The 24880-nt window shown below is 35.6% G+C and overlaps 1 protein-coding gene across 1 annotated transcript in view; it reads left to right on the plus strand.

Moving 5' to 3' along the window:
- LOC131074913 (uncharacterized) overlaps positions 1-24880 on the plus strand; it is a 305681-nt gene that overhangs the window by 30097 nt on the left and 250704 nt on the right. Inside the window, exons 8-9 of the mRNA XM_059218550.1 lie at positions 9292-9371; positions 23214-23424. Of these exons, the coding sequence (XP_059074533.1) occupies positions 9292-9371; positions 23214-23424 (291 nt within the window). The remainder of the gene's footprint in view (positions 1-9291; positions 9372-23213; positions 23425-24880) is intronic.

Raw genomic sequence — 24880 nt, forward strand, 5'->3', positions numbered from 1 at the left:
ATTTTAAACACTAGGTATATTAACCAGATTTATCTAATTGATTATGCCCTAGGTTGTATTCAGATTTAGTGAACCAACATAGATTAAATTGTGCTCTAGATTGTAATCAGATTTGCAGTATTTTAGGAAACCAATATAGATTAAATTGTGCCCTAGATTGTAATCAGATTTGCAGTATTTAGTAAGTCAACATAAATCAGAAATAGAGCAGAAGACAAACAAGCATACCCTGGGAAAACCTCCAAGGAGGAAAAACCCAGCATGAAAGACCCACAGGTCAGATTATATATTCTCCTCTAAAATATAAGTACAATACTTAGCTCGAATCTGATCTTCACATATCAGATCTATCCTTGTATGCTTCAATGACTTGCATAAAATCTACTATGTCCCTTTGGACAATTTCACACCAAGCAGAATAAGTTCGCCCTCTTCCTTAAGTTCGCACAGCAGAGCTAAATCACCTTTGATATGATTTTTGCTTGATTGAAATGACTTACAAATTGTCATTTATTTATATGCATATTTATTCTTTTGTAGGTCGACCTCCTTGTAAGTCGGCCTCCTTATTAATTTTGGCGCCAATGTTATTTTGGGAGAATTTAGTGTGGCGTGATGAATAAGGATGGGGTCACGTTATTTAGGGTAGGACCCGGTCCTAAAAGGTGGTTCGGATGTTGCCTTAAGGCAATCCGAACCCTATACCCCTATTTACAAACAACAAGGAACACTCGTACCCATGATTTTTGAGGATAAAGTTAGGCAAAAATCGAAAAAACCCTTACAATAATTTTTGAGGAGAAAATTATAAACCTTACAAAATAATTTTTAAGGAAAAAATTATAAACCAAACAGAATAATTGTTTTAGGATAATTATTAAAACCCTCTTAGAATTTTTTAAGGGAAAAAATTATTAAAATCCATCAGAAATTTTTCAAGGGACAAAAATTTAATAAAACCCATCAGAACATCTCCAGGTGACCAAACAAAGAGGCAGATTGCGTGCCCTAGTCGCATTGTTGTAGGGAGATGAAGACATCGAACAAGGCTCGACTCCATGAAGCCCTAGATCACATGTATAGAGGATTTGAAACCCTAGGTTGCAGGATGTAGAATACAAATTCAGGTTGCAGATTTGAAACACTATAGTTGCGAACAAAAACCAAAAATTCATGGCCACAAAAAAAACAAAAGCAATAGGTAGGAGCGCAAAAAAGTCCCGCTGAAAAATGCATGCAACAAACGTAGAAAGACGTCATAGATACAGAGGACGGTGCTAAATAACTAGTTGTGCGGATGAAAAACAAATAGAGCCACAGACAAAAAGAAAGAACCTATGACTACAGACAAAACCCGTGACAAAAAATAGAAGGTTGCAAATCGTGCGCCCAGCGGCTTTGCTCATGAATAGAAATAAACAAACCCGTGATCCGGCTTAAGCAAAACAAAACCTCCACGATCTTCAAACACAACACCCAAACTGCTCACGAACACAGGTCCACAAACCCATAAAAATTTTGAATTATAGCTCTTAAAGAGCCTACAAAATTTTGCAAAGATTTCAACAAAACCTCCAATGATTTATAAAAAATTGAAAAAACAAATTTTTGGAAAAAAATCTAGATAAGACTAGGTCACAAATTTTTTCTCAAAAAATTCGCTAAAATTTTTGAAATCCCATTGACCTGCTTTGAAACCATGTTAAAATATTCAATGTCATTAAACAATAGAGTGAGAGCTCTGTATAATGAATTTACAAGAGACGATGTTTCTAAAAGAAAGAATCGTAAACTGAAGCTCAAAATAGAAACTAACTAAAGACAACTAAGATGACTAAGATGACCATTAAAGAAACATTGCAATATTCTAATAAATACAATTTTAACTAATTACAAGTATAGATTAATATTCTTATCTTGAGCTTTCTTTAGCTTCAAACAGAGGTTGTGGTGAACAGACATCAATTCATTCATTTGTTGTGTTACGCGGTTGCGTTTCTTGGAATGTATGTGTTAAAAAACACTCCAATTACGTTGACAAGCAGATGAGCTGCATGGTTGGGCCAATACTTTTGCAATCATCACCAAAACAAACCCAACATTCAGCTGAAAAATACATTATATGGATATGATATCGTAAGAATATCTCAAAATCTTAACAAATTTAATGACCATGTTGACAAAATAAAGAGACCGTCAAAAGTTTATAGAGTCTACTTGGTTGGCAGGTCTTTCAGTCTTCCATGCCAGCCCTAGAAGAGAGAAAACCCTTTCCCTGCTTGTACATTTACAACTTTGACAGAGCTTCATTAAATTGATCTTGGTTTGGAAACATTTTGTCCATGCAATTGAAGAAGCCTTGTTTGATCTCAACATCAATATCCATGAATGGAGTCTTGTAGAACAACGATGGATTGAGAAAGTATCTTGCAACATGGAGAGGAGAGTGCATCTTATCCCATTTCCTATCAATTATGTCCCATAACAGCATATACCTTTCCTTGTTATTTGCTAGCCTACTCCTCATCACCTCCTTGGTCCTATCCTTGGCCTCATACAAATATCCCATGAGGGATTTTTCTCCATCCACTAGTCTCAAGACTTTTACTAGAGGCTTTGAAAATTCTACAATTTATTCAATCAAATCCCCAAAATTGGTAGAATACATGTATTTTGCCATTGCTATGCCATTTGATTGATTTGTGAAGTCAGACTCCATCAACTCGGTTGAAACAAACATTCGGTTCAAATTAATTTTTTGTTCACATAGTGTTTGTAGTGCAAGGAAGTGTGTTGCAAATCTTGTCACCCTTGGTTGAACTAGCTCTTTGCCCCTGTGAAAGAGCGCATTATAGACAAAACCCTCATGTGTTTATACATAAAATTGGTAAAGGTGCGAGCCATCTGCAATGCCTCCTTAATCCATTTAGTTTGTCCAATGTCTTTAGGGTTAGATCAAGGCAATGTGCTACACATGGGGTAAAAAGCATAGAGGGGTATTTGTTTGTCAGGAGTCTCCCAACAACAACACAAGCAACAACATTGTTTGTGATAAATTGAACCACATTTTGTGGCCCTACATCCATGACTACCATGTCATACAACTCAAACAATGCAATTGCAGATTTGATTATATCTGATGCATTAACAAATTTCAAAAAAATAGTGCCAATCTCACAAGAGACAAGGAAGTTAATGAGGGTTCGGGTCCTTCTATCTGACATAATGCTGCAACCACTAGTAGCCCACTCTAATTGATGCTCTTTAACAACATCTTCAACACCCCGTATTGCATTTTTAAGCATACCAACCCTCAATGTCTCGTAAGATGAGGCTTGAAACCTAGGACTTGCAGATGCAATAGCATCTACCATACCTTGCCAATATGGAGATCTAACAACATGGAATTATAAGCTAGAAGAGTACCAAAAATTAGCAATTGCCTTCTTTGTTTGATCATGGACATTTGTCCTCCATCCTGTACTCTCTAAAGCGGTCCGAGAACCTGGTGTAGTATGAGGTTGGAAGAAATTATTAACGTTTCCTCCACTTGTGTTTGGTCCACGTGTTGTAGAAGGAGGTGTTGACCCAGATTCCTTGAAACCCCCTTCTTCAACGTCCTGCTCACCTAAATGATTCCTTCTAGCATCTGCAAAACTAGAACCTATTTCACCCTCGATTCTCGCCTTTTTGGCCTTACTCTCAGCAATCCCATCAAGAGCTTGTTTTGCTGATATGTGACATCTGTAGGGCATTTTGTGCAAAGGTCGTTATTTCCTCTTTCTTTTGCCAAATGCCATTTGAAACAACGAACTCCGCCATTGATATCATTTAGACACCAATTGCTTTTGACCTTCGTGCTATTGGCAATTGGTGTGCAATGTGTCCATGCAAAGTCTTTTTGATGTGACATTGTGATGAAGAATTAAATCTGCAAAAGCATTTTAATTTAGTTTTTCATGGTTGGAAACTTGGAACTACCTCATTCGAATGATTTTACAATATAGTTTGACATCAAAGGCAGCATGAAAGTTTGAAGGACTAAATATTTTTTTGGGCTCAGATCAAATACCTTCATATAGTTAATTTCGAAAGGAGATTAATTTGAATGGTCAAGTCAAATTGTGATCTTAACATAAATAAAGATTTTCATATTCACTCTAATTGTCAACAAAGTATTCTAATGGTGTTTATATATATGAATTAATTGCTATATAAGAATTTTTAAGTTAATATTTTATCATGGTGATTTAAATATAAAAATAAATATATCATTTTCAATATAATAAGATTAATAATGTTTTCCAACATATAACTAAAAAAACATAGATTCCAAAATTTGTTTAATAGATTCCAAAATTGCGTCGATGCTTAGAGTCCCTCGCATTGGCTTACAGTTCCCAACCGTTCCTTCTCAGCTCTTGAATCTTGACTATCACTCTCAGCTCAGCTATCGACTCTCGACTCTCAACTCTCGACTCTCAACCCTTGACATCTCTGCTCTCTCAATCTTAGCCGTGGATGAGTTATACCGACAAAAAACAATAAACAATTGGTGTCTATGATAATATCCTGTAGCCGCATGCCATTTATAAGAATTTTGTGAAATTTTCATTCAGATTTTGCACAACTCTTTTTGTGTTTTTAGAATTTCCATGTGGTTCTTCAATCATGATTTAGTGCTGATTAAACTCATGATTTTTTTGAGATTTAATCACACAAAAAATTGTTGAAAATCATGCTGACCGATTTTTTCGATTTTTTGGGGAAAAAATAGGGAACCTCTGTGATTGCCGATTAATCGCAATTTTTTTGCATATCTTTGCTTTTATGGTTTCATGTGACAACTAAGCTATTCTAAGTAAACCTAACAATGTGAATAGGTGCTAACTATAAACTAGTTAGGAAATATCTTTATTCACACCAACAATATATAAACAATAATGTGCTATGGTTTTCTTTTGAAAGGGTATCCACATAAAATCATGTGCTCTACTTATGTTGCATGATTATTCCATCTTATGTTATTGATATAATGCAATTGATGGTTTTGTGATTGTTAAGTTAACAAGTAGAAAATTGTGTTTAGTGATTTATCCTCTCTCTCAGTAAATCATGTGCAAATCAATCCCTAGGAATGTTACTCTGAGAGTACCTGAATCATTTCATGAGAAGAGATCAAATGACTCGTGCAATCCCAAGAACTTGATAGCCATTGATGAAATTAGAGATTTTGGGAACTAGGCGACGTGCATGAGATCCAGTGATTAGTTCAATACCAAGGCTTACAATTTTTGATACCATCTTGGGAGTGCTCAAGCTTGACACATTGCCTTACTAATACTACAATATATCGAGTTCATAAGTTTTAATAAAATATGAAAGGTGGCTTGCCAATGATGATTTGGATTCCCTTTGGCTGCTGTGCTTGGATTTGCTGTCCTGTTCTTTATTCCTCATCAATTGCTTGACTACTGTAATATTCATTTGCGTTATGCCGTCTTCACTTCATGTTTTACCATCCCTCATTTTCACTGTCGCCCTATTATTTAAAAATTAAAACTATATTATAAGTAGTTAGAAATATAATGTAACTGTTGTCACAAAAGCTCGCACCCTTGCTGAGTTATCAACTCAACAACCTCGTGAAACATGGAAACAACATCGAAGTGTGGGACCTTGCGCAAGGGGGTTGAATCTCCGGAGAAGGCCAACTTCCTTCTCAATCCAGGTGCAGGTGTTGAACCAACTCAACACTTCAAAACTTACTCCTAAGCCTATACTAACAGCTTGTAGAAGAAAAAGGGAAGAGAAAAATGCTTCAAATGAAAGGAGGTGATGCACCAAGATAAGAGATGTTTCTCTCCCCACCCGAAATGGCACAAAGAATCAACTGAAATACCTAGGAGATGCACAAACTTCAGTTGCATGAATGACCTCAACGCACGTATAGAGGCTAGAACTTGCTGAATGTCAAGAGGGGAGAAGGCTTCCCACAAGTCACACTTTGAAATAAATTAACATAGCATATATGAGAGAAGAGCCACAAAACATACACCTATGATGAAGGTAAGGAAATATACACAACATGCATAAGTTGAAGGAAGGCAAGAACGATACTTTCAATTCATTCAAAGGCCAATGGCCAAACTCACAGTTGCAAAAATGCACAAATATACAAGTCTTTAAGAGAAGTGAAAAAGCATAGAATAGCTCAAGCCAACAGGGAGAGAACCCTTTACAATGAGGCATAACGACCTTCCTTATATAGAAAAATTGGTTGCAAGAGTTGTTGGAGCATTAAAAACCTTGAGTGTCGATCACACCATCTAGAAGTGCTGAAAGCCGGAAGGAAGTTGGGAAGACTTCAGAAGCTCGGGTTCATAAGTGGGGAAGACCAAGGAAGTTACTTCGGAATCTCGGAGTTCTAGAGTTCTAGGAAGAAGAAGGCAACGACTAGGAAAGGAACTTCGGAAGCTCAGGGTTCTGGAGTTCCGGGGAAGGGAAGAAGAGACTAAGCAAAGGAAAAGAGGAGACCTAGCAAAGGAACTTTGGAACCTTGGGGTTCCAGAGTTCCGGGAAAAGAAAAGGGCAAGGGAAAGGAATTTCGGAACCTTGGAGTTCCGGAGCTCCGGGGAACTAGAAAAAGGGTCTAAGGAAGGAACTTCAGAACCTCGGGGTTCCGGAGTTCCGGGAAAAGAAGAGAGAAGGCAAAAGAAAAGAACTTCGGAACCTCGGGGTTTCAGAGTTCTGGGGAATTGAAGAGAGAAGGAAAAAGAAAGGAACTTCGGAACCTCTGGGTTGTGGAGTTCCGAGGAAGGGGAAAGGAGAGGCATCAAGGAATTTCGGAACCTCGGGGTTCCGGAGTTCCGAGAAGAGAGAATAGGGTAAGGAAGGAACTTCCTCTAGACAAGACAACACTTCACACCTCGTAATTCCACTGCTTTTCTCTTTGATCAACTGGGGCAGCGCTGGTCCATGGAACATATCTCCGATCGGTTCTCACTGATGGACCAAGGGTGTCATAAAATGACAACAGTAACTTTATATTAATATTCAATATTTATAATTTTTTATTAGTACAGTTTAACTTTATATGATTATTCAACATTTATATTAATATCATGTAACTTTATACTAATACACTATATATTATAATTTTATATATCATATGACTTTATATGAATAATAAATATACTATAATTTATGTAAGTTCCATATATTACTTTTATCTTTAATTTCAAATTTGAATTTATTAAATATAAATGTGAATTCATAATTATAATATTAGCTTTTTGAGTTCTAATTTTTTTTAATTTTATTGATTGGATAATATGATTGTTGATATTTTAAAAATCTTGTTTGATAACACTATTTGCCACATTTTTATATTTAAAAAAATATTAATAAAAAATGCATGATTATTTGTTTGAACTTAATCATGATATTTTTCTCAATTTTTTTAGCTGACAAACTTGTTCCTCTCTACGCTTGAACATGAACACAAACCTTGTGACTTAGCATATATGTATACACATATGTCCATGCATATAATCTACACATATATACATATGTATTTTGATGCATGATATGTATGTATATTGATAATCTGAGACTTATTTTCCACTTAAGGATTAAAAATGAAAATGGAAAGAATAATTGTTTTTATTTAGTATTTATAGTTTGTGTGATTTTGTAAATTTCCCGTGGGGTAATGGCTGGTTTGGATGCCATAATCAAAGGACTTGCATATATCTTGTGGTTAAAGAGAAATGGCAGAAGATGTACCTTGTGTTTTGAGTTGCAAGAGGCAATCTCTACATTTCATATTATTCAAATTCAATGGCTTCCTCTCGTTTGGATGTTTACCTTTGGTTGGAATCTTTGGAAGGACCAAACATTGACACTTGTACGTATGTTTTCATTGACACTTCTGTTGCTGGGCCATTTGCATGTTGCTTATTCAATTTTCCTATTTGAACTTAATCCAAATGCCAATGTCCATGAATAGAGTGCCCATATGTGGAGGAGTTACAACCTGAATAGAATCTTGCATGCCCTGACTTAATTGTGTTGGCAATGTGTAGGTGATTACAATTCAACTTTCTAGATTCATGCTTGGACCCTATTGATGAAGTACAACACATTTAAGGGGGTTTATGCTTATGGAAATTACATTTGATATTCCTTTCCTTATTATTTATTCCTCTTTAAGATGAACACTATATTTGGGAAAAAATGCATTTTGTAAATTTCATTATTGAAATCTTTGGCAATTGCTTAGGTCCCTTGAAGAATCTTGCCATCTCATGGAGTAGTTACACCTTTAGGAGTTACACTCTGATTCTTCATTCAAAAACCTATGAGAATGGTGGTACATTTGGAGAGATACATAAAAACCTTTGTGAAGAGTGAAAAAACCAGTTAGCTTCCAGGAGAGAGTGACAAGGTTTATGAAGGAAATGGAGATTTCATTGCTTGCAGGTCATTGGGAGTTCAGATTGTATAGGAATCATCTTTGGAGTTGCTTTTGTAGGGATTGAGCTGTATTTTAGAGATTGAGAGTTATTTTGGTCTTGCAGGGTGAAGATAATGTTGAGACTAGTTGTTTATTGGAGATGAGACTTTTTGTAATCATGTTTGTAGCCTTGATCTTAGTTTCTGTTTTTAATGTCTTGTAGGGTTCTAGGACCTGAAAATATGAGGTTTGTAATGGGAAAATCAGGCAAAATTTCCCTATGAAACCTAATGTAAAGCATGTTATGAGAAGAGCAATAAAATCAGTTATTTCCTCTGTGTTGGTTTCACTGGGCTCAACAATCAGAAAATGATGTTGTGAGTATTCAGATTTCAAAATCTGATTTCCGTGAGCAAATTGTTGTCTATTGGGTGTGTTTCAAAAATCTGGGCTGGGTTAGCAAATGGGTATCGTGGGTATGTGTAAAAATTAGCTTGTTGAGGTTGAGTGTCTATGCTTAAACTCGTTGTCTTGTTTGAATACATTAAGATTGTATGTGAGTAATGGTTCTCATCCCTTGTTTTTAGAAGTGGTGTTGTCTGGTCTTGCTACAGTGAGAATCCTGCCCTTCATTTGTTCCCCTATCCTTGATTGCATCAAAATGCATAATTCTTTTATCTGGCTTATTTCTTGATTTTGAAAATCAATATTTTATGATGATGTAATTCAGTTAGTTGTTTTGGAAAATCAGTAAATGCATAGTTGTTTTGATTATGGCCTCTTGAGATCATTGCTAAATACTGAAGTGTTTGTATCCTTCTAATCACTTACAGGTTTTTTTCTCATTTGGATTAAGATTTTCTACTCTTACAGTAATGACAAGTGATGCCCGGGCTTCCTCTTCTTCTGCTAGGTTTGCTTAATACCTTTGCCTTTTATATTCCCCACTTTCTAGTGTTTTTTCCATTGTACCTAGTCTATCTCTTCAACATGAAATTTGTATCGTTAGTGATTTGAGCATAAATATTGCTTAGCAGCATTTATTTTGTTATCACACAGTTTATTACTGCTGGCTCAGGGATTCTTTTCCCATTCTATGTCCCTATTTTTTGAGCTCATTTAACACTTGCAGAATTTTTAACTGGTTCAGCTCACGCCTTACTTTTATTTGTTCACAAGGAACCCATTAAATATTTGTAATTTTGCATCTTTGTAGGAGAAATCCACTTTTTTTGTTGATCTGAAAACATTGTCTACCCATTGGGATCCACTTTTGCCAGTTCAAGGAAGAGAGGGTTAGGAAGAGGTTGAATCAAAGCCAGCTAGTTCAGAACTACCTTTAGTTTAGAACTACATAAATAAGGTAGCTCAAAGTCAATCTTGGCTGGTTGATTTTAATAGCTAGGTTACACAAACTCCATCTTATTTGTTTTTGTCTGGTCACGGAGAAAAGAAAAATGTACTTTTTGATAGCGATATTAAGAAAACTATCCATGCACGCATTGGTGATGATTGATAATTTGTGACTTTGATAAGCAGATGTGAAGAAGGGTGTTCACAAGAATAACTTGTTCCATATGTCATATGACAGTGTCTTGTTAATTCTCATATCAATCAACATCAATTGCTAAGAAAGAGGTTGAACCAAAAACATTTATTCAGAACTACATTAATAAGGTAGCTCAAAGTCAATCTTGGCTGATTCACTTTAATAGCTAGATTATTCATGTTATGCAATCTCCATCTTGATTTTTTGCCTGGTCATGGAGAAAAAAACTTGTACTTTTTCCAAGTGATATTAAGAAAACTATCCATGCTTGCTTGGGTGATGATTGATAATGTTTGACTTCAATAAACAGATGTGAAGAAAGGGGTTCACAAGAATAACTTTCTTCATAATCATCATAAGACAGTGTCTTGTCAATTCTCATACTAATTAACATTAATTGCTAGATTATCAAAGAGAAGAAAACTTTATCCCTATTTGCTTTTGTAAATGTATTTGTTTATGGCCTGAGATATTGATAGCAGCTAGTTGATAATTTAGTACATCACTAGGAGAGTTATTATCCAATTAAGTTTCACATCAATGTTACATCCATAATGATATGATGCAACCGATGCACAACATGAGAGCAGTGGTATCAATAACCACAAAGAAAATTTTAATAACTAGAAAATGTGAACACTGATAATCTGAAGAACACAAGCCACTTAATACCTCATTTGTCATGCATATTAATGGTTCAGTACCTGAATGTATTCTAGTAGCTAGGAAATATAGTGACACCTAGGACTCGCATTCTCAGATTCACAAGTTAAATCTTACTTACAAATGCTATGAGATTTATTAGGACTTTAGAAGTTTTTGAATAGGCACAATACTTGATTGTAGTGTTTCATGGGTATAGCCTTTTTCATCCTATCCATAGAAGTCTCCCATGATCAGTTTACATGATTGTTAAAATCCTTAGGAACCTAACAATTCTAAATGTTGAGTTCTCTTTGTGGGGTAACCTTCAGCTCAGATGCCATGACCAAGGGATATGTCTTCTGTCAAGTCTCCCAGGATTGTATTCAACATTGTCTGTTGATATATGTCACACTCAAAGTAAGATTCTGTATTGTACAAACTTTTAACACATCTCCTGTGGGTTTAAACTTGGGCTTTGCTTTGAAAGACTTTATGATTACCATTTAAACTCATCTGCTTTGAAAATTTTCTAGGGTGCTTAATTCCATCTTTATCTTCCTTTCCGTGTACTGCAATACATTTTTGGTGTTCATATCTCTTGATTTTAAGCGAAATTATGTGGTTGTTAGTTTATAATAGTAAGACAATGCACCATATATCCTTCAGCTCAAGCTGCCTTTCCACTTTATTATGGAGTGGACTACACACCCATGTAGGAAAACACTGCAAAAATTATGATTACTTGTGAGTCTGCACTTGGCAGGTTTAATAGTCTGATTTGAATGAGATTGAGCATATTTCTTGCGGGACCAAAAATCGGCAATTGCTCATGATTTTATAAAAAATCATGATGAAATTGCAATTCAATCTGCAAAATTGCAATTTATTCCCGATTGGTTATAAAATTTAAAAATAGCCTTTTTTTCTACATTTTTTATGAATTTTAAAGTGATTTTTAATTTCCTGAAAGTTTGGATTAATTGAAAAAAAAAACTTTGTTGCCAAGTCAATCTTGAGAAAGTTTTTTGCTGCTTACTACACAAAATGACATTCAAATGATCCATACAGACACTTTGAAAGTAACCCAATTACATGTCTTGTTTAAGGGGTCAAGATTGGAAAATATAGGAAAAGTTTTATTACCAAATTAAAGAATGGAGACTTTTGACAGTTCGCTTATTTTGTGCTCTTATGGATTTGAGGACATTATTAAAATGATTTTCATTTCATTTGATTTCCAAAAATATGAAATAAGCGGCGATTATTATCTTGACATCTTTGATGAAATCCTTGTAACAACCTAGGCGATGTAAGGTTTGGTGGTTGCATATAAATTTTTTCAATAGTTTAAATTGAAACCACCCTTGTGAATTTTACATCCTTGATGAGTTCCTTGAAAACACCCTTATGAATTTTTCAATTGTTGAAATTGAAAAGCATCCTCCTTGACTTTCTAAAACAATCAACAACTCTAAGGTCCACAACTCTAATGATATATGGGCTTTTCGTGTATGTGACAGTGATATTGATGAGCACATGTTGTATAATGTAATGTCCATGCATCTAATTTTAATAATAGAACAACCATTTTTATCCACGTCTTCTTTAACTCTATAAATGAATTAAATTGAGTATTTGTTATCAAGAGTTGAGTTGTTCAATTTGGTTTATCTTGAAGTCACATAAGATTGGCAAGATCTATGTTTCTTATGAAATGCCTCCTAAAGATGATACACAATCAAACTATGTGAGATTCATGGTGGTGTCAAGAAAGACAAAAAAAGTCACTATATAATATTATTCAAAGAATGTAATGTGAACTAATAAATTATTGATTGAAAAGTTTGGAGTATTGCTTTCATGCACCTCTCAATGCAGCGTAAGACTAGGTCAACCCTTCAAGGCACTAACCCCAATATATAAAAGGAGTGCAAGTTACACATGTAAACACAAACATATGTTGGTACATTAATGCATGAGAGCTATTCACATAACCAAATGGTGTACAGCAAGCGTCCGTAACTCAAAGGGACCCAAAAAGGTGGCTTCACACACTTGAACATCCTCCTTAAAACTCAACTTGATGGGCAAAAGCAAGTTGGTTTCAAGGTGAACCATCTGAAAAGAGAGGCTCAACAATTCCCCCAATGGCAACATTTGGTATCAGATCCAGCTTTGATACATTGTAACATTGCGTTTTCTTTGATTTTTTAAAATATAATGAACCCTAGCTCACAATTACAAAAGTTTGCACAGTTAAACATAAAGAAATTGTAGTTTAATAGTTTATTCTCTAATTAGATATAATTTTAGAATATAGAAAGGGCCAAATTTATCTTCTGCAGTGGTTGTTAATTTATTTCTAAATTTGCAGCAATCCATTTCTTAATGAAATGCCTCTGAATCTGCCTCATATATGCCCTTAGAATATTCAAAAACCTGCTGCTGGTTGAAAGTAAATTTTAATTCAAACTATAATTAATCAAATTTGCACAATAGTGATCTATCATGTGAAATCACTCATTGAGGGATTTTGTCCTTGGTTAATTGAACCAAAGTTCCGTGCTTCACAAGGTTTAGATAAGATAAGATAAGATAACTTTATTAATGTCCAACAAAAGACCACAAAGTGGGTCTAAGGGACTGCCAAAAGCCAGAAAGGGGGCCAGCCCACAGCAGGGACACCAAATAGTGCCTGAAGAAGAGCAACAAAACAACAGGAACACTAAAAGAAAACAACCAAAAGAGGGGAATGAGAGAGAGGAAGAGGGGAGGGGAGTCCCATTCCGATGGGGCCTGATGCCAGCTTAAGATAGTAGATTTATGATCTGGAATCTTAGTTCTCAAAGCAACACAAAATATGTTAAATCTCTTGACCATATTATCAAAATTTTCCTTCTCAAGTTCCACAAGCAGCGGTGTGTCATCTGCAAACTGTGCATTTAGCAAGTTCTTATTAGAAAGACAGATTTCCCTGATCAGGGGGATAATCAAACTAGTTCCTAGGATATAATGGAGTGCATCTGCTGCATTTTTTTTAAATTGAAATTTGATAACAAAAAAAAAGATAGAAGTATTTTTTAATCTTGACTCTTCTTTCTTGGGCAATAGGACAGCCTTGCCTATTAGTGTAGAACACAGGTTTACTACTGAGAGCGGGGGTGGGGAGCGGGGGTGGGGGGCGGGGGTGAATCAGAAGTAAATAAAACTACAATCCTTATCAAATTAATTCTCAAACAACTTGTACTTTTAAAGAGCTTCAATCTGAAAACTGAGAAGGATGAAAAGAGAATCTCAAAGTTCCCAGACTCGGACTCGGCAAGGCTAACTCGGCTCGGATTCAGCAATGACTCAGCAATGACTTGGCAAAATAAGAAAACCCTTGAAATTTAGAGATTTTTAACGATTTAAAACTTGTTTCATACACCCATTATTGAATTAAGCTTAAAGACACTATAACATCATCAAATAGAAGCTAATTTGATCACATACATAAACATACATCCATCACATGCGTAGAAATGTAAATTGTAGCTGAAGGAATTAGAAAACATAGATATATAGAGTTATAAATGTTGTCCAATGTATATAAAATCCATGACTTCAAATGTTCCCAAACATATATGTAACTGTAAAGTGTAAACAAAAACAAGTCTATGGCTCAGGCTCTGGCTCAGCCTCGTCTATCTGCCTCCTAGAAAGGCGTCTAAGGTAGGTCCTGGATGACTGAGTAGCCATAGTTTTTGCCTGTGATGTGCTAGTCTGAGTAGCCATAGGTGCTGTGCCTGATCGTGCTCTATCCTCCTCCTCTGCCATAGCCACAGCCTCAGCCTCTCTGTCTGCCTGGTCAACCCACTCAAGATCCTCATCAGTGAAGATTGGATCGGTGGACTCAGTGAGCCAATCGGACTTGGGGTCGACTTCCTCTAGAGTGATCGGAGAGGAGTCAGGGTCCAAAATCTGTCTGGTCCTGAGACAGTGGTTGTAATGAACAAAGACTAGATCATTCAACCTCTCCACAAACAATCTATTTCACCTCTTCGAGTGGATGTGCTTGAACATGCTCCAGTTGCGCTCACATCCAGAAGCGCTGCATGGCTGGCTCAATATGCGGATGGCAATTTTTTTGAAGGTTTGGGGTTGAAGGCCCAAACATTTGCCACCATCTATCTGAGATAAGGAAAAGAAAAAAACATTAGTCTCATTTCCAACTTTAAAGGTAGATTATAAAATGAAAAATTAAAATGCATAAGTCATAAACTTTAGAATTTTCTACCTGGCTGCAATTTTGTCCGACCCTCTTTGCACAATTGGTTGGCAAAGATCACCCCTACTGCATTATTAAATGCATCCATCTCAAGCAGTGTAGCTGTGGTATCAGTGCCCATCCGTTGTACTACTAAATATAGCCCGCTAAGAACCTCCTCATCCGCTTTGAAATCAGCACGGAAACGAAATGATGGATTGAGGTAATAAGCTGCTGCATGGATGGGCCTATGAAGTTGATTATGCCATCTTCTATCAATTATGTCTCAAATGGGCCTATACTTATCCTCAACTCTAGCATATATAGGTCTAATGGCCTCCTTGGCCCTATCCATGCCCTCATATGTGTAGCCCATAGCGGGCTTCTCCCCATCAACAACTCGTAGGAGAACTACTAGGGGCTCAGTGACCTGCAAATAATGTTAAACAAAAATAGTTAACTCACAAGTGTGCATGAAAATAAGAAAAATTGCAAAGTTGCACAATGCAAACAAAACAAAAATATGCATATAAATTTTAAAATTACCTGCACGATCTCTACACAAGGGGTCCAAAAACCTGGCTCATCAAAAATGCAATCTGCTACATCCATCCTTGCACTGGTCGTAGCATAGGATGAGGAAGTCCACTCCTCACCAACAAACATACGCCTCAAAGATGCCTTTGATTTTAACAAGGATTTCAATGTGAGGAAATTCGAGGCAAATCTCGTTATACCAGGACGAGCCAACTCCCTTTCCCCCTTGTATTGCCTCATAATGCTAAGGACCAATGCATGATTGTAAATAAATTTGCATATATTCTTGGCCCTTTCAACACATTCTTTTACCCATCCAAGCTTACTTATATCCTCCAGCATGAGGTCAAGGCAATGGGCCGCACATGGAGACCAAAAGATTTTTGGGTGCCTCTCCATCAAAAGTTTTCCTGCAACAATTTTAAATTAGTTAAAGAATTAGATGTGATGAGTATCAAGAAATTTTACCATTAATATTTAGAAGTTAAAAACTTAAAAGTTTAAAAGTTAAAAGTTAAAAGAAAACTTTTAAAGTTTACCTATAGCAACATAACTTGCTGCATTATCCGTCACCACTTGCACCACATTTTCTTCCCCCACCTCATCTATAACTTCCTCAATAGCCTCACATAAGTATGCCGCATTTTTGACATGTGAGGAAGCATCGATGGACTTCAAAAACATGGTGGATCCTGAAAATAAAACATATTAATTATCAATAAATTAGAATGTAAATTATTCAATTTCAATCACAATGTATTTAGAGAAGTAAAATGATCAATCACCTCCGGTGGAAACAAGAAAATTTAGGAGTGTTCGATTCTTCTTATCAGTCCAACCATCTATCATGATGGTACAACCCTTGTGGCTCCAAGATTAGCGGTGCTCCTGTAGGTCAACTTTCATATTTTCCACCATTTCCAACAAGAGAGGGCCACTCAACTTAGTATCACTAGGGGCTTTAAACCCCGCCCCACAAATGGTTACTGCATCAATCATGCCTTGCCAATAAGGAGACCTTTCACAAATTGAAATAGATTAAATAAGAAAAGTTCAATTTCAATTTCAATTTTCAACTTCAAACCATAAAATTTTAAATTTTAATTTAAAACAATCAAATAAAAAAGTACCTGGCTGCAATAAATGGAATGTTGCAGAAGTACCAAAACTTGCAAATTGCTTTTCTTCCTGCATCATGGACCTCCTTGTTCCAAGACATGCTCTCAAGCGAGGGCTGTGCGCTAGGAGTAGTGTGTGGTACAAAAAAATTGTCTATCTTGGATTTTCGCACTCTAGGACCAAAAGTGTGACTAGTAGGAGCAGAAATAGAAGTACTAGCACTAGCAGAAGCACTAGGACGAAAGGGAGGCATAGAAGAACCCTCTCCAACACAACCTATGGATGCAACTGTGGATGCGGATGCGGATGTGGGTGGAGGAGAACCAATATGACATAACTCCTCTCTTTGTGTTTTTTTTGTTTGCTTATGTATTTCAAAATTTTCTAATTGGACATAATAAAAACGAACTGCTTCGGGAGGTGCCTTGTTACAAGACTCAGAATCATGACCACGTATGCTAGCAATATGATATTTCAATCTATTTATCCCCCCATGGTTAATTTCCTTACAAAAACTACACTTGGTTTGATTTCTTTGTCTACCAGGGAATTCTTCAGTGTATTTCCATGCCTCATCTTTTTGACCATGTTTCCTAGGCTTAGGTTGTGAAGGATTAGGATGAGCCATTAGGAAAAAAAAATGTTTTCAAAACGTGAGGGCTGCTGCAATAAGACAATTTTACAAATCACCATTTGAGCATTGTGTTTGACAAAGTTTTAAATTTAAAATTTAAAACTAATTAAAAAAAATTAGCAAAGACTAATCTGTGCATTGTGTTTTTTCTTGAAAATTTTCAAATTTCAAAGAAAGAAATTAAGAATTGAGAAAAATCAGCAAACCCTAGAATTTTTTTAGAAAAAATTGTAAATACATGTATACAATTTTTTCAAAAATAAAATCTAGGGTTTGCTATGCTATTGTTCTATTTATCTCATTGTGATTGATCATTGAAGTATGCAATATAGATTTGGAAAGTTGAACTTCAAAAAAAATAACAACAAAACAAAAAATACATAAATATAGAAAAAAAACCAACATAATCAATAAAAATTAACACTTACCTCTTTCAAATTTGTTGAAAAGTGTTTGAAATGAGCTTCTATGGACTCCTTGATGCTCTCAATGCAATTGTAGTGCTGCCCCAATGTGCTTTGTGCAAGCTTTTCACCTCTTCCTTTCAGCTGGTTGCAATACTATGGCTTCCTATTTTTCTCTTCCTCTCTTTTTTCCTCTCTTCCACTCATAAAAGTGAATGCCAATCTCTTTTAGGGTTATGAGAAAGGGAAATGGAAAAAAAACACATATAAAAATGTTATATTTTTTAATGTTTTTGTGACTGTACGTTTTGACTTGACACGGTAGGGTCACGAGCCTTGGACTCGGTGAGTCAGGGGTGTGACTCGCTGACTTGGCGAGTCACACCCCCTAACCTGTCCGGGCCTGGGTCAGGGTCACCGTGACCCAGCGGGGGTCACCCGACTTGCTAACTCGCGTGACTCGCCGCGAGTCACGGAACTCTGAAAGAGATGCACAGTAAGACAATGCACAAGATTTACGTGGAAACCCAGGATGGGAAAAACCATGGTGAGAACGCTGCTAGGATCTACTGTCCTAATCCAGCCTCACGATTGAAACTTCAATTACAATGCTTAAGGGCACCAACCCTAAGGAGTTGCCAAACCCCTATCTATATGAGCACCAACTCAATCAAAATTCTTAAGAGAGCACCAACTCTCCAAATACCCAATGTCTTGAGCACCAACCTGATTGGGTGAATCAGTAGTAAATAAAACTACAATCCTTATCAAATTAATTCTTAAACAACTTGAACTTTTAAAGAGCTTCAATCTGAAAACTGAAAAGGATGAAAAGAGATGCACAGTAAAGACAATGCACAAGATTTATGTGGAAACCCAGGATGGGAAAAACCATGGTGAGAATGCTGCTACGATCTACTGTCCTAATCCAGCCTCACAATTGAAACTTCAATTACAATGTTTAAGGGCACCAACCCTAAGGAGTCGCCAAACCTCTATCTATAGCACCAACTCAAGCAAAATTCTTAAGAGAGCACCAACTCTCCAAATACCCAATGTCTTGAGCGCCAACTCAAGAACCTTGGAGCAACAACTCCAGAATCAAATCAGTTACAGGGTATGTTCATTACCAATCAAATATACAATCTATTTCCATCAATAAGACTTATTATGCATCAAGTCGATTCCAACAATCTGAGACAGAAAAGAAAGACTAATATAATGAATCTTTATATCAAATGTCTCTGTATGACTGCACAATGATATACTGAAACCAAGACTGAAAAGTATTTCTAAATATCTGGAAAAAATCTACAAACTTCTTCTGGTGCTGCTGTTTGTCACATGCTAAAAACTGAAACTGAAACTCAGAAAACTGTCATTGTCATAATACCAGTGATGAACATATAAATCTCTTTAAATTGTATAAATCTCTTTAAATTGTTCTGAATATATCGATTATAAACAAGTCTGCAAAAACCTGTCACTGTTCTATAAAAAGAATATCTGAAATAAAACATAAATCACCCTTGTCACTTGTCTCTGTCACAGTCTATCATTTATAGAGCAGAATTCTTCTATTGAGTTTGCCAGTGAAGCATAAGAACTTTCATCAACATCGACTTGTAATGTTTTTAAATGAGATATGTATTCATCATACACACATCCATCATATAATATGCTTTGCTTCACATGTATTTGTTTTTTCATCAACACACCTAAAATGTTCTTTATTCTCTGTTTTTAAAGACTGCTTCTATTGGTTGGGCAGTTCTAAGTTGGTTTGACCTAACCAATAACCACTTTCTATTATCATCAATTAACAAATAATAAAACATTTGTCAGTTTTAGAATCTTTAACTGCTCACAACTGAACCGATAAGATTATGTCTTTATATAACCCAAACAATACACGTGACAAAGCCTTTAAAAAAAAACAGAACCAATATGTCAGTTGGAATGCATCTTGAAGTTGACAAACAAAAGAATTCAAACATATTAAAAGGAAGGTATATCATTATTATTTGGTTTTGTACTGCCACTTGTTTTACCGAATATGCTGCTTTGTTTATTTGACACAGGTGTACGTCTGAATCAACATCACAAACTGTTTTGAGAGAAATATTCTATATCATCACCAATACGAACTTCGATATCATTATGTATTTAATCTGATAAAGTCTGTGCTGTTTACACCTGCCTTTATTGCTATGACATCAATGACAAAATGGGCTAACAATCTCCCCCTTTGGCATTGATGTCAAAACTCAATCTGCAATCAACATCTGAGACCAATAAACAAAGCGGAAAGCACTGAGGCAACTGCTGAAGAAATAAGCAACATTCTGAAGAGCATTGAACCACTGAAACACGATCGCACTGAACCACTGAAACACAATCTGAACTATTAGAACAAAATTGTCAAAAACTGAATAATGGAACCATCAAAATCTGAACCTTCAAAATCTGAACCACTCTCAAAGGGTTAGAGGCAAGAAATAAGATATAAGAACAGATCAACCACTCTTTCTCCCCCTTTGACATCAATGACAAAGGGTTAGAGCCAAGAAATAAGAACAATAGAACACTCCCCCTAAGATGCTTTCCTTTCAAAAGATTTAGAGAGAAGATAAAATCTTAGGCTTCCATTTGTGCCGAAGCCAACTATTGATATTATTAACTTCCCCAAATAAACAATGTTTACCTTTTACCTCTCTCAGATCATAGACATTGTTCTCTGTTTTGTTCCCTTCCGTGATCAACCTGCCTGAATTAATTTCTCCCATTTCACACCCATGAGCATTAAAGTTCACCAAATATCCATTGTCACATAATTGGCTAACACTCAGCAAATTTTAACATTTTTTAAGATTTTTTCGAGGGGAGAGTTTGGGTCTATTTTGAAGCGGGGTCAACTCACATAGCTAGAGGTTGCCATTGTAATACCTAAGACAACAAATTCAATAAACACCACATTCGAAGAATTGAAACAAATGAAATTTGAAAACGAAAATATACAAATACAACTTAATAGTTAATTTCCCTAGGAGAATGAAAACAAATCATAATTTGTCAAAACAAAACAAGCAGTTCATTTATAAAAAAAATTGTAGGAAATAAAATAAAAAACCAAAAACTTCTAAAAACCTACCTCTTTTGAAGAAATCTTCCTCTACGATCTCCTTGACAACAAACGAGCTCTTGCAGATGCGTAGGAATAGCACAACCAGCTTGCAGCATTCAATGATCAATCTTCAACTCCATTTGTGCAATGGTGCAAGAATATATTTCAACAATGGAGGATAATTTTTTTGTTTTTCATTCACAATGTGTCGTAGATCTAATATACTCCAAATGTGTTGTTACTTCTTCACATTGCTCCTGAATTTCCCATCTCATCTTTTGCTCTATCTTCCTCTTCCATTCAAATGCAAAATGATTGTAAGGAGGAGATTAGGGTTGGGTAGAGGGCCTTGGAGCTACCAATTCTTTTTCTTTTTCTTTAAAGGTAAGGATTTAGTGATTATTTAACATAAAATATACATGCTATGGGGGGAACACTAGGAAGTATTTGTAATATGCACCTTCTTTTTGTTTTTTGAATGTTGTATATGGGTTTTAATGATAATACAAAGAATACAATTCAATGGAAATGCCCACAAGCTGGAATTGATTTCCATAAATATTAGAGTTTTGGACAGCAATATATCATTATAGATACAATACCCAGATGGCCAAATACCCTCAAAATAACAACACAAGCATACCCATTTGCTGCTGTTATAGATAGGTTGATATGTGACTGCAAACAACAAACTGTGGCTGCATATGGACTCCAAATCCCTTCAAACCCTAGCTGCTCCAAACCCAAACGCCCAGTGTGCAAAGAAGACACCAAGTCGTCCCATTTCATGCCAAAAACCTCACCAAGCCCTAGGCAATTTACCCTAGGAACCTCATGCCCTCACCTTCACTGGTATGGCTAGCTATAAGGAAGATGAATCTACTATTAAATGCTTCACAAATCTGCTGTTTGGTCTTCAACAAATCTGCTCAATAGTTTCTTCTTCAATGCTTGGCAAGCAACTGAAATTTCTTATCAAATAAGCCTTTGTGTGGTTCCTGAATGAAAGTGCTAGCAATCAGCAAGGAAAGGTCTTTTACTTCCACAGCTGATGTCCTCTATGAAGGTTTTCGTCTTCACAAAGCCTTTGGATGAACGAAGTTCAAATCAGCAGTATCCTGTTATCAAAACTTAAGGATACCCAAAATGAGCTCTCAAACCATTTTATATTTTCTCTCCAAAACCCCTCACCCATCCTGGGGTAATAAACAATTATTTTATTCAATTAAAAATCCCCTTATGTCTCCCATCTAGGCATTGCCCTTTTTAAAAACAATATTAACTTATGTCCCCTAGATGCCCACTTTATGAAGTCAGTTAAATATTTAATTTAACTTTATGAAATTAGCATTATTTAAAATAATTCCCTTGATTACAAATAATCACCAAATAATATTTAAATACACAAACCGACCTTGCTAGGATGTAACTAATGCTCAGGGACCAAGTTAGTGCCAAAATCAAGACTTACTAAAAATAGTAATAATGGACTAAATTTCTGAGACCGCTCCAAAAAGTGTCATGATGCATCTCTTATCGTATTGAGCTTAAGGCTACACCTCTAAATACCAAATAGGCGGAATTGCAAGGCCTCCAAGTCCTGAGGAGTTTCCTTACCCAACCACACTAGTGTACGGGATCCTGAGGAATAGGCTAATGGTCATCAAACTGTCAGTGCTTAGGAAGGGGACATTACAGTATTTTAGTAGGTTGAACTACTATTCTTTTGTCTTACAGATGGATTTACATTCCCCAAAATGAATCTTTGAGGGACAAAAATCTCTTAGGGATGCCAAGGTCACCAAGAGGACATGGGAGCATTCTTATTGAGCATTGTCATTTGCACAAGTTCTTTTTTGTGAGGAAATTTAAATGTGTATCCAAATTAAAGTCATTTTTGGCCATGCTTATTTTTTAGTCATTTATTTAATAGTAATACAATGCAAGTGGATTGTGCAAGTTGCCACAGTAAGGTTAGGTCAATAGCGATAAATTTATGAAAAGTAAAATAAAAAAAAAAAATACTAGTTGATTTGTGGTTACACTTGTCTATAATATGCTCTTAACACTTTTATTGGATTATGATTAAGGATTCTTTGCAAAAGTACCTAAACATATTTGCTTGCAAATGGTGCTGTATAAAGTCTTTTAAAACTCAAAGACCTTTATTTCTTGCATTCTCTTTATTTTATTTGAGAAAAATAATCGAAACAATATTTATTGGTTCATTTACAATAGATGAAACGAGACAAATGAAAAGAAAGGAGGATGAAAACCATTTCTTCGGTTTTGATTTTTTTTTTCTTTTGCTGTTCATATATGCAAAGTTATAACAGCAGATTCCTTCCCATTCTCTTTTACTATTTCTAAGTAATTATGGTCTATTAATCTTTTTAGATCTTGGTTCAAATAAGTGTGAAAATGTACTACTAATCTGGGTAATGGTATTTTTGATCACATATCTATTTGTAATGAGTTGTAATTTTTTTGTTTTCAGAAATTCTTCAGGGGTAAAGTTGAAGGGTGGTCAGGTACATAAAATAGTAGAGATTCGTGATATGGGGCTTTATTGGAATTCAAGTGAAGAATGCTCGAATGAAGCAGCCATGGAAGACATGAGTGGAGAAGATTTGTTTAGCAATTTGTCTACAGATACTGACAAATTCAATTATGTTCTGAAACCATTGAATGCAACACTATCTTTGATGGTATGCTAAATGTTACCTGTTATATTTCCAAATTAGGTATTTCTAATATAGAGTAAAAAAACATGTCAATGCAAAGTTTTTAATCGTTGATGGGCTGTACTTTAGTTTTATTAGTCATTTGTTTTGATTTTTTGTTACATAAAGATTCATAAACAAGAAACGACAAGTACAGAAAGGAGGAATTTTTTGTTTTTTCTGCAAATTGTCGGCTTCAGAGTGTTTCTAACATGTTGGACAGAGGAGGCAGTAAAAGATAAAATACATGAATATGAGTCCTCAAATTTTAAACACTTTTCCCAATATATTTTTGTAAGAATGTTAGCCGTTGAACTTTTAAAGTGTATATGAGATGTTAGTTGCCTACTTTTAGAGATATATTTATATTGGATCAGTAATAGAGTTATGACTTGCATTGGCAGGTCCTTTGAGATGGGTAGTCTCCATCCAAAGAATTTAGAAGCTTACTTTTGATTGGAAATTAAAAGTTAATTTTTGCATTCCTGGGTTAGAGGCACAATTTTTGAATGGGAAGAAGCATACGAAAGCCTTATCGTTACACAGAGCATACATAACTAATGATTATGCTGAGCATATGGTCCTAGTCAAATCTGCTTTAATTAAGGGGACTAATTGACTAGTTGTCAGAGCTTGTCATGCCCCCGCCTTGGCAATAAATGCTCACAAAAGAAAATTGTCTTTTTAAAAGACTTCACAATTTTGAATTTTCTGGCAAGATAATGACGCTGGCAACAAGTTCATCCACCATAGAGTAAGAAATCCACGTCCAGAATAATAGGGATTCGGTGAGATTATAGAAGCTTGTATGCACATTAAGAAATGTTGTTATTAATCGATGAAAAGTCTTTTACTAAGAGGCGATCATCCTAACAACCATTAGTTAGAAGCAAACGTAATCATAATCTTAAACAAACTGAGAGTAAATCAGACACAAGGAAGAGACACGTCCTAATGAAGCTAGACGTCCCTTATAAAGGGGGATGACTCTACGCCTCCTCTTAGAGGCTATATAAAATCGAGATAAGAGAAAAGAGGGCATCGAAGAAAAAGAGATAAGCATTTGATCAAGCAAGAACTGGCAATGTCACCATTATTAAATTAAACAAGTCTATATATTGGTAAAAGGATTTTGGTATACTGTATAATGCATGACATTCTGATTAGGGTGAACTGTTATTTGTCTTCCATTTGATATGAAATAGGAATACCATATAGATAACACATATTGCTACTGTTATATATATATTTATCTACATTGTTATTCTTGTTACTATGTAGTCTATGCATAATAGAATAGATATAATGATTCCTTTAAAACTTTCATCCAATCTACCGTTCCGTTATGGAGGGGAGATAGGGCATATGAGGTATGTAAGTAGCATAAGGGTCCATTCGAGTTGGATAACTACGAGTGGTGCTGGGAGGCCGAATGGCGGGT

Source organism: Cryptomeria japonica, chromosome 3 (genome assembly GCF_030272615.1).
Source record: "Cryptomeria japonica chromosome 3, Sugi_1.0, whole genome shotgun sequence".
Taxonomy (NCBI): domain Eukaryota; kingdom Viridiplantae; phylum Streptophyta; class Pinopsida; order Cupressales; family Cupressaceae; genus Cryptomeria; species Cryptomeria japonica.